This window comes from Procambarus clarkii, chromosome 67 (assembly GCF_040958095.1).
Source record: "Procambarus clarkii isolate CNS0578487 chromosome 67, FALCON_Pclarkii_2.0, whole genome shotgun sequence".
Classification (NCBI taxonomy): domain Eukaryota; kingdom Metazoa; phylum Arthropoda; class Malacostraca; order Decapoda; family Cambaridae; genus Procambarus; species Procambarus clarkii.
The window spans coordinates 16449551-16462831 of record NC_091216.1 but is presented as its reverse complement, the minus strand read 5'-3'; the positions used below and the strand labels follow the sequence as shown (position 1 = coordinate 16462831).

The following is a 13281-nucleotide window of genomic DNA, read 5'->3' as shown; positions in this document are numbered from 1 at the left end:
TAGAAATTCTAAGTTAGGAATTACAAATTAAAGAATATAAACTTCATATTAGGACAAGAAAAGAAAGTTTGTTTATACTTTGAGCAAACTGTAGAGTTATTGAGGGTAGTGTGACTGTTGTAAGGGTAGGGCCGGTGTGGAGGTTTAGGTATGGTGTTAAGAGAGAGGGTAGTAAGATAGATTAAGTAAATATAGTAGTAAAAAATAGTTTCTAGTTGTATCAGGCAAAATCTAGAGGATAAATAATTTTCTTATTAATGTCATTGATCAAGATTGGCCCCGTAATGCAAGCTGAAATACAAATTCATTTAGCAAGATCTTTCTGCTTGTCTCCCCTGCAGATTTTTTGCAATCCTTAAATTTGAAGTGCTGTATATACTGTTTGTGCATTTTATATGTAAATATAATATACAAGTATGTGTATGTATGTATGTACAGTATGTGTGTGTATGCATGCATGCAAGAAAACCATGATTAAATTGGAAAATGTTTAAATGCTCTCACTTCTTTCAGCACATTGCCAGAAACATATTGTGAAGATGCTGCAAGGAAGCAAGCACACTCCACCTATTTTCTATTTTTAGCTGTGGTTATTCTTGTTATCCATGGTCATATATTCACTATGATATCTTTGTATATATCAGAAAACTCATCCTCGTGAAGGGTTCGAACCCAGACAGCTAAGCGCACTCCATACACTTTCGTATATCTAGTAGCTTACCCACTACACCACACTATCTGTTAAGATATCTGTTAGTGGGTAAGGTACTAGATATGTGAAGGTGTATGGAGCTCATAGCTCTCTGGGTTCGAACCCTTCATGAGGATGAGTTTTCTGATATATATAACTTGGGACCCATTCAAGTCTTGTCACATCTTAGTATGTGTGTGTGTGCGCACGAGTGTAATTACCTAAGTGCAGTTATAGGATGAGAGCTACACTCGTGGTGCCTCATCTTCCCAGTACTCTTTGTTGTATAATGTTTTAAAACTACTGACGGTTTTGGCCTCGACCACCTTCTTACTTAATTTGTTGCAACCATCTACCACTATGTTTGCAAAGAGTGTTTGTATGTTTGTGTGTGTAATTACCTAAGTGTAGTTACAGGATGAGAGTTATGCTCATGGTGTCCCATCTTCCCAGTACTCTTTTTTTTATTTTGTATAACGCTTTGAAATGGTACTAATGGTTTTGGCCTCTACCACCTTGCTTAACTTGTTAGGAAGTCGTAGTTACTAACGGGGTCTGATATCTAATCTTCATGCTTTTCTATGATCACAATTCTTCCAACGCTAGTTCTGGACCTCCCATGTACTTGCCTAGTTGTGCTTGTGGGTGTTGAGCTCTGGCTCTTTGGTCCTGCCTCTCAATTGTCAATCAACTGGTGTACAGATTCCTGAGCCTACTGGTCTCTGTCATATTTACACTTGAAACTGTGTATGGAGTCAGCCTCCACCACATCACTGCCTAATGCATTCCAACTGTTAACTACTCTTGACACTGAAAAAGGTCTTTCTAACGTCCCTGTGGCTCATGTGGGTATTCAATTTCCACCTGTGTCCCCATGTTCGTGTACCACCCGTGTACTCACCTAATTGTGCTTGCGGGGGTTGATCTTCGGCTCTTTGGTCGTGTGTGTGTGTGTGTGTGTGTGTAATTAAGTGTAGTTTCAGGGTGAGAGCTACGCTAATGGTGTCCCATCTTCTCAGTACTCTTTGTCGTGTGTGTGTACATGTATATAATATATATAGTATATATTATATGTTACATATGTATACAGTATGTATATAAATTACTACAAAATCCCAATGTGACTTTAAGAAGTAAAACGCTAATTTGCATTGCATTTGTGTAACATCGGGCAGCTGCAGATGGGCATTGCTGCATGGCACTGCTTTTTTCTTTACTATTTATTAATTTTATAGTTTACCAAGGCAAAATTTCTTAATATTTGTATTATTGTAATTATTTAGCATGAAAACTAACTACTGTTGCATGCTTTCAATTGGTAGTTGAGGTTAATAATAATATTCCCTAGTTGGTTTTAAGCTATTATAGTACAGTATATGTAACTAATACTTTTACAATATTTGTATTTTGTTGTATATATCATACAAAGAAATTAAACAAATGCATAAATGAGAAATTTGTAATCTCATGTTTATTATATAAACCTAAAATAATTTTTTTCTTTTTTTTTTTTCCTTTTTTTTCTTTTTTTCATTTTTTGTAGCCTCGTCTAATGGGACTGGAGGATTGTTGACAACAGCAGGAGGCAGCAGTGGTGGTGCAGCTTTTTCCCCTCCATCTTCTGGGTCAGTGAGTCCCCAGGTGATCTGTTTGGACAGCCCTGCATCATCCCCATCTCCACCTCCTCGTAGACCAAACCAGGGGCCATCTCCCCTGCCTGCAGGACTCACGGTCACTCCTGTAGTTTCAACATCTTCCTCGTCTTCTTCTCCTACCTTTTCTTCTGGCTCCTCTGAACTACGACAAGTCATTAATGTTACGTCTAGAAGCACGCCACCAATCACAGCCAGCAGCAACAGCACCAGTAGCAGCAGTCCTTCTCCGCACACCACAATAACACCACTTTCGTCTTCCTCAGGTTCTTCTGTAACTATATCCTCTTCCACCACTAATGCCCCATCTTTTCTAACTCCCTCCTCACAAGACCCATTGGCCGTATCAACATTTAATATACAGCCTACCTCCTCAGCTGCTGCAGCTGCAGCTGCTGCTGCTGTTGCTGCTGCTGGACTTAACCCAAATCCTTATTCTCTTCCCCCTGCATTACAGAACCTATTCAACCCCTTGGGAATAATGCCTCCTACTACTGTGTCAGGAAGTCTGCCATTTAGACCCCAGGACAGATATATGTAGATGGGTTAACTAAGTATAGTATGTTCTTATTAGTTATTGAACTGGAAATTATTTTGAAATGCCCTTTTTAGGGTATATGTATATAAAACACCTGGGGGCGAGACACTTAAGTTTCAGCAATATGTTATTAAAGAATCAACAGTACTTTAACACAAGTATTTCTTGTGGAGGTGTTATATATATATTTTGGTTTGCAAATTGTCCAGAAATTATTTGCATAACTTTATTCACCAAAGTGTTATTGTGTATTCATAGGCTCTTCTCGTAGTCTTTTGGTTTTCACAAAGGACTTATTTAGTGGTAAGTGATATCCATTGGAAAAAGAAGAAATGTACAAGTACAAATGTATTATGTGAGTTTGTTCCTTAAGAGGGTGTGGTTAACAACTGTACAGTGGGGAGGACGTATACTAATATAAATGTCGTACTCTAAATTTTGCACCTATTTAAGAACTAGCAGCATGTTTCCAAGCACTTACTTTGTGGTGTATTTCATTGCTTGTAAAAGTTGAGAGATTGGAACTGATTAGTAGTGAATATACAGCTTGGTGTAAATGCTACTTTTACAAAAATTATGTATCAAAATTTGTAAACAAATCCATGACACAAAATACTTCTTTGTTAGTGTTATTTATTTCCTTTACCAACAACAAAATTAATCTTAATTAGGTATGCCTCATAGGGATACGTTAGGATGTTTTACTTCCTTTATTTCATGCAGTTTCCATTGCAATGTACTGAGAACACTTCATAGCATTGACTAGAAATGTACAACACATACATATGATCATGAAGTAAGCTTCCTATAAAAATTAGGAAATTTAGCTTGGTGGCAGCCAGTTTTTATATTGAAAAATATAATCTCTTTGAAGGCATTTTCTGAATAACAATAAATCCACGGTTCTATGTATATTAATAAGTCTATAATAATGTAGAACTAAATCTTATGTTAGATACTTTGTGTACTTGTGTGTGTAAGAATGTCATGAGCACATAATAGCTTTATGCTGAAGACCACAGAGACAGACGAAAGAATTGTAAACATTTTTCATCCGGTTTAAAGGATTTTTTTTTTTTTGCATAAAGTGAGGATTACTCGATAATACAAGCTTCAAGTTCATGAGAAGAGGAAAAATCAAATTTTGAAAAGTGCATATGGATGCCCTAGTAAATTGTTACTTTTATCAAGCTCATGGGACTCGTATTTACTTTAACAGAACTGACCCAAATGGCATCAGCATCAATATATTTTGAGCTGGAAAGATCAAAATTACAATAGGTTTCCTTTGCCCTAATATATCAATAACTTCATGTAGAGTATAAAACTTTAAAATCTGTCTCTTCATATGGATTCATCTAAAAACAGGCTGAATTTACCATCAATCTTGATTTATAGTCGACTGCAGTTAAATCTATCTCGTCATGTATGCAATTTTCATCGGATCATTTTTTCCTTGTGTTACTTTTTGGCTTTAAACAGGACATGTTTTCTAAGGGGGGGAGGTAGCCCTGTCGGCTCCCTGAAGTTATCTTACTGATCAAGTGTCATACTACTCGAGTGTCACCAGTCATAGAGTTCTTTGTAATCCTACTGGGGACCACAAGCCAGAAGCTGGCCTTCCCCAGAAAGGCAAATGGAGGCATTTTGGAGGCCATGAACACTTTACATTTAAAGTATGTCATCTTGACATCAACCAGGGAAGGCACCATGAAAGGTAAAAGAATCAAAACAGACCACTGCCTGGTTGAAAAGTGTGACCTACGTCCTCACAAACACAAAAGAACTTCCCCCCTCCCCCACAGAAAGCAAACAAACAAGCAAAACTCATTCCAACTAACCCCTCGCTCATTAGCTCCCACACACACCCTCCCCTCTTCCCCACAGGGGGAAGGGGAGAAGCTGTTCTGGGCAGGTCAGGCTGCCACCCTTCAGTTCTTTGATATAGTCGTGCTGAGTGATTGCTGTCGCTCTGGCTCGGTGTTCCCATTTTCTTTGGTGTTTCACCTTTGTGGTGGTGGTATGAAATGGAAGTGTGCATGTTGCCAGGAGTTTAGGGTTACCTGGTTGATGGGGTTCTGGGAGTTCTTCTACTCCCCTGACTTGTGAGAGTTTGGTCCACCAAGCTGTTGCTTGGAGTGGCCCGCAGTCCCACATACCCACCACAGCCCGGTTGGTCCGACACTCCTTGAAGGAAACAATATAGTTTGTTTCTCCTCGCTGCACAAGCTGAAACAAGCTTGTTTGTTGCTCCAGTACCAGTGGGTACTGGAGCAGCATACGTCTAGGGGCCCCCTTCCGTAGGTGCTCCGTAGGTTTTTGGTAATGGATCTTGGCCTACCTCGATGACTGGTTGGTGTGGGCTCCCAGCCAGTCTGCTTGTCTGTTAGCCAGGGATCTGGCTCTTTCCCAGCTCACCAGGTTCAGGTTCCTGGTGCGCTGGCAGAAGTCCCAGTTGGTCCCATCCCGGGTCCGGACTTGGCTGGGCCTTGTGTGGGGTTCTCGGACTGGTCCTTTTATCTCTCTCTCGCAGCCTTGTTTCGGTTGCAGTCCCGCCATAAGCTGTTTTTGTGAGGGGTCCCAGATCACTGTGATTGCTCATGCAGCTGTGCAGGAGCACAGCTCCTGCACAGCAAAAACTTTTGCTCTTCTGGTTTATCCTCTTGGCAGGGTTTGATTTCAGAGGCTGTTCTGGTATCTTTGGGGCAGCCTCTTTCGCCACTCTCATGGTTGCTGGGTTATCCCTGTGCTGATTGCTGTGTCACCGGTTTCGGGTTTCAGTGCCATGGCACTTTACTTCTCCCTCGCTTGTGTTCACGGATTTCTCGTGTGTAGGCTGGGGCTTAGTGACCAGTGCTCACCAGTCTGGTTGCAGGCATTGGCAGCTGTCCTTTAATCGGGTTCCCTGAATGATGCGGGAGTTGCGGATGTGTGGTCTGCCCTGCAGAGGATTCAGATTCCTTGGGGCTAAATACTCCAGTTCCATTCTGACTGCTTCCCTGTGGTTCATTGTCTCAACTGAGGAGGGAGGTCTCTATGGTCCATGGCTTTTTGGAGCTGGTTGGTTCGGGTGGCTTTCCTGTTATGTTCTCAGGGTTTAGCTCTCCATGTCGTTCCCATTCAGGAAGTGTCTTTCCTCTTTCTTTCTTCTTCCACGGAGTGGATTGTCATCACCATTTTCCTTCTTTAGCTTTGCTGGACGTCCGCCTGGTCCGCCTGAAGGTGGACCTCTTTGCATTGACATGGTCTTGGTGTCTCCCATTGTTTGTGGCATCGTTCTCCAACGGCGAGCTTCTCGCAGTGGATGCTTTTTGACAGGACTGGTCACAGTGGGGTTCCTGTACCTCTTCCTTCCGGTCCAGCTGTTGCTCCGGGTTTTGGTTTGGTTGAAATCCTATCGGGGAAGAGTTCTTCTCCTGACTCCGTGGCGGCTGGCCCAACCATGGTTTCAGGCACTGCTCTCTTGGTGTCTGAACCTGGGCATTTTTCTACGACTCTGCCTCTTTCAGGTGGTCTAGCTGGTGAGGTGCCTCGCTGGTTCGGTTTCCTCCTCCGCATGGCATGTCTGGGATTTATGACACACATGTATTGCCATTTGTATAGTGATCAGGTAGTTTCTTTCATGGTATCCCATCTGCGGTTTTCATTTCAGCATCAGGATGCTGTCTCTTGGCGATCTTTGCACCTTTTTCTTTCTCTTCGTTGGGTTTCATTGTTGTCGAACTGAGTTGTCTTGTCCTTTCTCTCTCTCTTGGCTTTTCCTGGATCTGCATCTGATGTTGTGCGGTGTTGGCGGAGATGCTGCAGCTTGCATTCGGGGTGGATGTTCCTTCAACTCCGTTCCATAGGGTCTTACGTGCATTTTCACCTCCGGCTTGCTCTTGTCCCCTGAGCCTTCATGTTCTTTGGACCGAAATCTTTCCTTTCTTCTTCATCCTTGGTTTGTAGTGGTACCTTCGGTTCGTGCTTGTTTTTGATAGGTCTTTTTTTTTTTTTTTTGCTGCCGGCTTCTTCCAGCTGCAAGCAATAAGGCGGCGTGCTTCCAGAGGGGCCCGTTGGTTGTGGATGCTTGGTTGGTTAGGCCAGGGGTGTATCACATGGTTTACACCGCTTCCTGCAGGTTACTGGTTCTGTGTCAGTGGCTGCACTCTGGCTTGATCGGGTTTCCCTTGTTTTCAGTTCCAGGGGTCTTGTATCTCAGGTTGTCTGCAGTGTCTTTACATCTAGCCAGTCTGCGGTGAGCCCTCTTGCCCATGCTGTTTGGATGTGTGCCGCTCTTTCGGCTATCATTGGACTGTTTTCGGGCTTGGAGGTTTTTGGAGGTCGGTCACAGTCGTGACCTTCGGGTCTCTTATGACCATCCCAGGCCCTCTGCTGCTTTGGGGCTTTTCTAACAGCCAGCTGTCTTTGTTGGGCTGCACTCTGCAGGGCTGCCACCTCCCAGGTTCTTCTCTTTTCCTTCTCTGTAGAGTAGTTAGCTAAAGGGAACTGACAGGGCATCCACCCCCCCCCCCCCCCCCCAGAAAACCAGCATTGAATGTGATGAAACGCCAGTTTCTGGGTCAGCCCCAGAAGCTCTCTGACACCCTTCCTCAGTCGTCAGTTTTCATCATTTAAAGAACCGGAGGCTGGCTGCCTGCCCAGGCCGGCTCTAACTCCCCCCACCTTTGGGAGGATGCAGCTAATGCGAGGGGGGGGTTAGTTGGATGGAGTTTTGTTTGGTTTCTGAGGGAGAGTTCTTTTGTGCTTGTAAGGATGTAGGTCACACTTTTCAACCAGGCAGTAGTCTATTTTGATACACTTACTTTTCTGGGTGCCCTCGTAGGTTGATGACAAGATGACATACTGTACTCTAAATGTAAAGTGTTCATGGCCATTGTTCCCTTTGCCTCTCTGAAGGGGGGCTAGGTTCTGGCTTGTGGGCCCTTGTAGGCTTACAAAGAATGCTGTGACTGATGACACGTAGTATGGCATTTGATCAGTAAGATAACTTCAGGGAGCCTCCGGGGCTCCTGCCAGAAACTGACGTTACATTACATTCAATGCTTTTTTTTCTAATAAATTTACTTACATTGTAGTGTAAATGGTTCAGTATACAGTAGTCAGTTTGTCTAATTTTTTCCAGGATCTTTTTGTGCTGGCAGTAATTACTCAAGGATTCTTATGCATTTGTCTTTAGATATTAATCATTTGTGAATAGAAAAGATGTCTGCTAGTAGTATTAGCCTGGCTAGAACAGATGCAAGCAAGAAGAGACGTTATAACATGTTTCCTGAACTTTAAATGATATTGAACAGTAATATTGGCTGAGAGTGGAGAGACCACCAATGGAGTGCAATCATTATTCAGTCAATTTATGAAATATTTTATTTGTAATGAATTATTTAAGAGCAGAAAATATTTCTAGACCAGATAGGATGATATAACATGGATGAAAAGGTTATTTATTTAGAAAAGTAATCATGGTTGGGGAATGAAGATAAAGGTGGTTGCAGTACAGTATTAACAAAAGTGACAGGAAATATGACGTCTGGTCATACTGGTTGCAAACAATAATTTTGCAGGGGCTCAAATATTTATGCTTTTAATCAACCAGTTTACAAGTACTACACATTATATGCAGTTGCTAGCTGCAAGATTGATGCATCTTCATTAGACAAAAAATACTGTATAGTAAAATTACACACACAATGGACTCAGGAACTGAACCCCAAAACTTAATTTAGCTAAGCAAGTTAGCTTGCTTGCTTATTAGCTTGTTACATAGTTTATTGTATATTTTGACAGCCATTTATAATATGATGAATGAAAAACCACAACACAACAATCTCTAAGCTAAACAATTTATATTTACGGTGAACACGTTACTGTAAGAATATGTTGAGGTCACACGATTGGATGAACTTGCCAGTAATGTGGGGCAGACTCCACCATGCACACTCACACCCTCATAGATACATTATCATCATCTTGTGCTTTCAAGAAGTGTAGTTACATCAAATTTTGATTTGCATTTGGTGATAAATGACTAAACCTTCGGAAATCTAGATAATTCGCAATTCTGGAGTTAATATTGAATGATACGACTTAACATTGATTTTGAAGGTGCCATTAAATATATATTTATTCCTGATGTTATATATGTATATACAGTATAATGTATATGTACTGTATATGTGTATATATTGTTATACAGTATATGTATATATATATTATATAGTATATAATATATATGTTACATATGTATATATATGATATATATGTATATATATATGAGATATATATATATAATATATGTATATAATTTATTATGTTAGGAACATTAAGGCGGGAGTGTGTGTGTGCACTACAGCTTGAATAGTCAGGGATGGATAAATGAACAAACAGATGCCTGATAGATAGATCATTGGAGTGTGAGATCTTTATAATGTGCAGCTAGCTGCATACTTTTGTATGTGTGTGTTTAGAGTAGTGCATACAACATTAATGGCTCTGGAAGTCTAATAATTTATTACTTTATACTTAATAACTAATTGTAGCTATCCACTCCATTAATATGAATGTATTTTATGTATCAAAACTATAAATCTCCATAAATAAAGAAATACATGTAAGTAGGTATTAGTGTAGCCATATTTAACCTCATCTATCACCTTGCCATACCATTGGGTGGGAAAGTATGCATTTTCTTGTTCAAATTGTGTCACATTGTCACCATGCAGGTGATTTATCAGCCACTAACAACACAATAGTCTTTCAATCATTGATAGCCATGCCATGAGCACTACTGCCTTTTAATCGTTCTCGACCACCGCAATTCTCCTCAGTCCTCGGCACCAGTTCACACACACTGCTCATTCATTAGTAGCCACCAATATTCTGCTGTGACTGTTAGATGAGTGCTCCTCCCTAAGTCATCCACAAACACCGTGATTCTCCTCCTTCAATCGTCAGCAGGCACCAACACATTCCTCCCTCGATCATTATCTCCTAGGCCTCAAGCCAAAAGACTCCTGCTTTCTGTAATCATGCTCTCCATAAACATTAACTACCACCACGATTCTCCTCTTTAAATCGTCAGCAGCCACCAATACATACAGTACATACAGTAGTTTATTACAGTAATTCAGACACATAACACTTCAAATATTTTATTTTAGCAAGTAATGGAAAAAATTGTAATTAGTTTACTGTATTAATTTATTATTTAGGGTGGAAAGAAAGCATGAACTTTTTTGCCTAATTTTCCATGTACAGTATACAACTAGGCTCAAATAATAACAAACATTTGCTGTGTACATTTTGTGTTCAGGGTTAAGAAATCATCAGTTTTCTACCTTAATCATTCATGAGCTAACATATCTGCATATCACTTCTGGAAAGTGTCACCCCCTGACCTGACCTCATTACCTATTTTAATGCTTCTCACAATTAGGACTATAATGTTCTGGAACAAACATTTTGTAATGTTCTCTTTAATGTGTGCAGATATAGTGTTCAACTGCGAGAAGTACTTTCCGGTACCAGTTAAATGGAGAAACACACAGTACATAAGCAAATGTTATATTACAGCATTTCTAACAAGGAATATGTAAGTTTTAAATAATATTTATTAAATTGGGCACAAGAAAAGTATAAATATCAATAAATGATCAACTAGATATTATTATACTGTACTGTAGGAAGTCAATCCAGATTTTTCATTGAGTGCAGCCATGAAACAAGATTTACTTCAGATTGTGGAAACATGGACTGATAGCCAGATTTGTTAGTTATTTGGAAGAATTAATTATTTAAAGGTCTGGATTTTAAAAAGGGGCATTGTACAATTTGTTACTGTATTTGTATCATGAGATATGCTGGCATAGGGGAATTGGTAATAACTTTTTAAATTGATGGGATAAAAAATATCTACTAGTTTTTAATATTATAATGGATAAATAAAAATAGCTACATTAGAAGAAACTTTAAACATTCTTTCTGTAAGAATCCAGGTTGAAGATTTAATTTATAAACAACCAAAGATTTTACAGAAATTGAGCTTGGGTAGTTAAGGTATTATAACTTGAGGTTGCTTGCCTTTGAACCCAACAGTGTGATTATAAAGGCGAGAGGTCTTGATGGTAATGTTGCAAGTGGTGCATCCTGTCGAGTTCACTATGCTGTTATTGGAGCCGCTCGTGACAACTCTGTAAACAGTGACTGCAAGACTACTTCTGAAAAGTTATTTGAGCCTCAAAAGATAAAATATTTCATTGGTGAAAGTAGATTATGTAGGATCAGCCATTCCAAACACACTCCTTATTTCTCTAGGATGCATGTTTAGGTAAAGCTTCACCAGGTGAACATTAGTAGCAAGGAAATTATAGTTATTTAAATATATGCAGTAAACATGTTTACAAGCTGAGAACTACAGTTTCTCACTTTTGGATGCATTATCATAATTTATCCTAGGTTCCATGACTACATGCTACTCATTTGTATATTGCCCTTCTCATGTCATTAACATTGTGAAATTTCAGCATTTTACTTATTACAATATGCTTGCTATATATTCCATAGCTGTTGAACCAATTAAGCATGATGAGTGTAAATGAGGTGCTTTGGAACAAACTGGAAATGTACATGCTACAAGTGCTTGGGTATTACTGTAATGGTTTGTGGCCAATAGTCTACCACCTTGCTAAGTTATTGAGTATATTACCTCTTTAGCCATGATTGTATGGTCGTAATTTATATTACACTTATCTCTACTGTACAGCTGTTAATTATTGTATCTGAATATGTATATATATATATTGTATTACTCCTAAACCCAAAACATTATTTTAAGAAAAATACTAATAAAAATGTCTTCATTGTCTTAGTATCCTGTACAATACACATGTGAGAATGTTAAACATTGGAAGTGATCAGGTGTTTTTTTTATTTTCTATTTTTTTAGTTAGACTGAATTAAGACTTGACTGCATTATAAAGCAGAAGGAATGAAATAGCTACATAGGAATAACAAAATTGTTGAAAATTGCTTGGTCATTGAACAATGTTTCTACAAGTGTTTCATGTAATAATGTAACCTCAATAAAAAGCATCATATAAAGAACAATTTGTGGCAGAATTGTGTCCTATGATCTTCCCACTGCTGGGCTTGTATTCATGTCTATTGTCTGTACATAACACTCCCTTGCATGGCCAATATATAAAATTATTATATTTTCACAGTTGCACGAATAATTTGCCATTTTGTCTGCGAGCTGTGGATGAGAGGCAATGATAGTTTACGTTCACACTAGTGCAGTAACATTCCTAATGCGGACTTTTGAGTAATGAAGCCGCCAAGTTTCCACTGTGGAAGTTTGGACAGTGTTCATTTAATATTTTATGTTCACTTCTTAAACACTATTTATTTAACTGTGGAAAAGCCAAAACTACATGATTAATTTTTTTTTACTATGTGGAAGACTAGAACAACATGATCAATTTTAATGTGTGTTCTATTATAGTTAAGTAAGTGAACTGTGTGCAGGTTGATTATATGCTGTGCATACCTAGTTAACCAGGTATGGTGATAAATTTCATTAAAGTTTTCCCAAACTTTTAATTTTGTTTAATTATGGACTAAGATGTTGCATGTGTCATTGTTTTGTAACTTAAAATAAATTATTATTATTTTTTTTTTATGGAAAGCAGGCCACGATCTGGACTTCCTATACAATTAAGATGGATTATTATGCATCTCGAGTTGTAACTTGATAGTAAAACTGTTAATAAACAATTTGTTTATTATATTGCATCTTCTTTCTCCTTAGTACAGTACTTTTCGTTAACTCTGAAGGAAGTTTCTGTTGTGGACCAGCTTTTGATCCCATTATTCTATAAAAGAATGTTGATGTACATATTAAACTATGTAACTAGCTTATCAAGATTGTAGCTTGCTTAGCTAAATGAATTTTGGGGTTCAGTTTCTTATGCAGATGATGAGTTACAATAATGTGGCTGAAGATATGACGACCAAACCACAAAGAAAATGAAGAAATTACGACGTTTCGGTCCGCCCCGAACCATTATCAGTGCCTCCAGTTCCTAATGTGCCTGTGTAACCTTGTCTACTGCAGCCCACAGGATGTGTATAGGATGCATACTAAATAATAGTCAAACCTCCCAAGACAAATTTGTTCATGTGTATAAACCCCCCTCCCTGTCCAGAACCTTGTTGCCGTGAAGGGGCTTGGTGGGCGGCTGCTGGGGTGTGATGCTACATGGGACAGTCTTCTGCCCTTTTGTGGCCTTATGCTCCTGCTGCTGTCCTCACAAATTATGCTGGACAACTTTTCCTTTTCCTTATGTTTCGTTTTTCTCCCCCTCCCCCCCCCCCTCTTTTTTCCAATTGTCATTTCCCGC

At 39.3% G+C, this 13281-nt stretch overlaps 1 protein-coding gene across 4 annotated transcripts in view; it reads left to right on the top strand.

Annotated features, from left to right (window-relative positions):
- The window catches only part of LOC123767541 (E3 SUMO-protein ligase Su(var)2-10), a 123903-nt gene extending 111237 nt beyond the window's left edge, over positions 1-12666 (top strand). For all 4 annotated transcript variants that reach the window (XM_045757237.2, XM_045757236.2, XM_045757235.2 and 1 more), the window contains one exon: positions 2235-12666. In XM_045757237.2, coding sequence (XP_045613193.2) covers positions 2235-2884 — 650 coding nt within the window. In that variant the 3' untranslated portion in view covers positions 2885-12666. The remainder of the gene's footprint in view (positions 1-2234) is intronic.
- Positions 12667-13281: the final 615 nt, after the last annotated feature.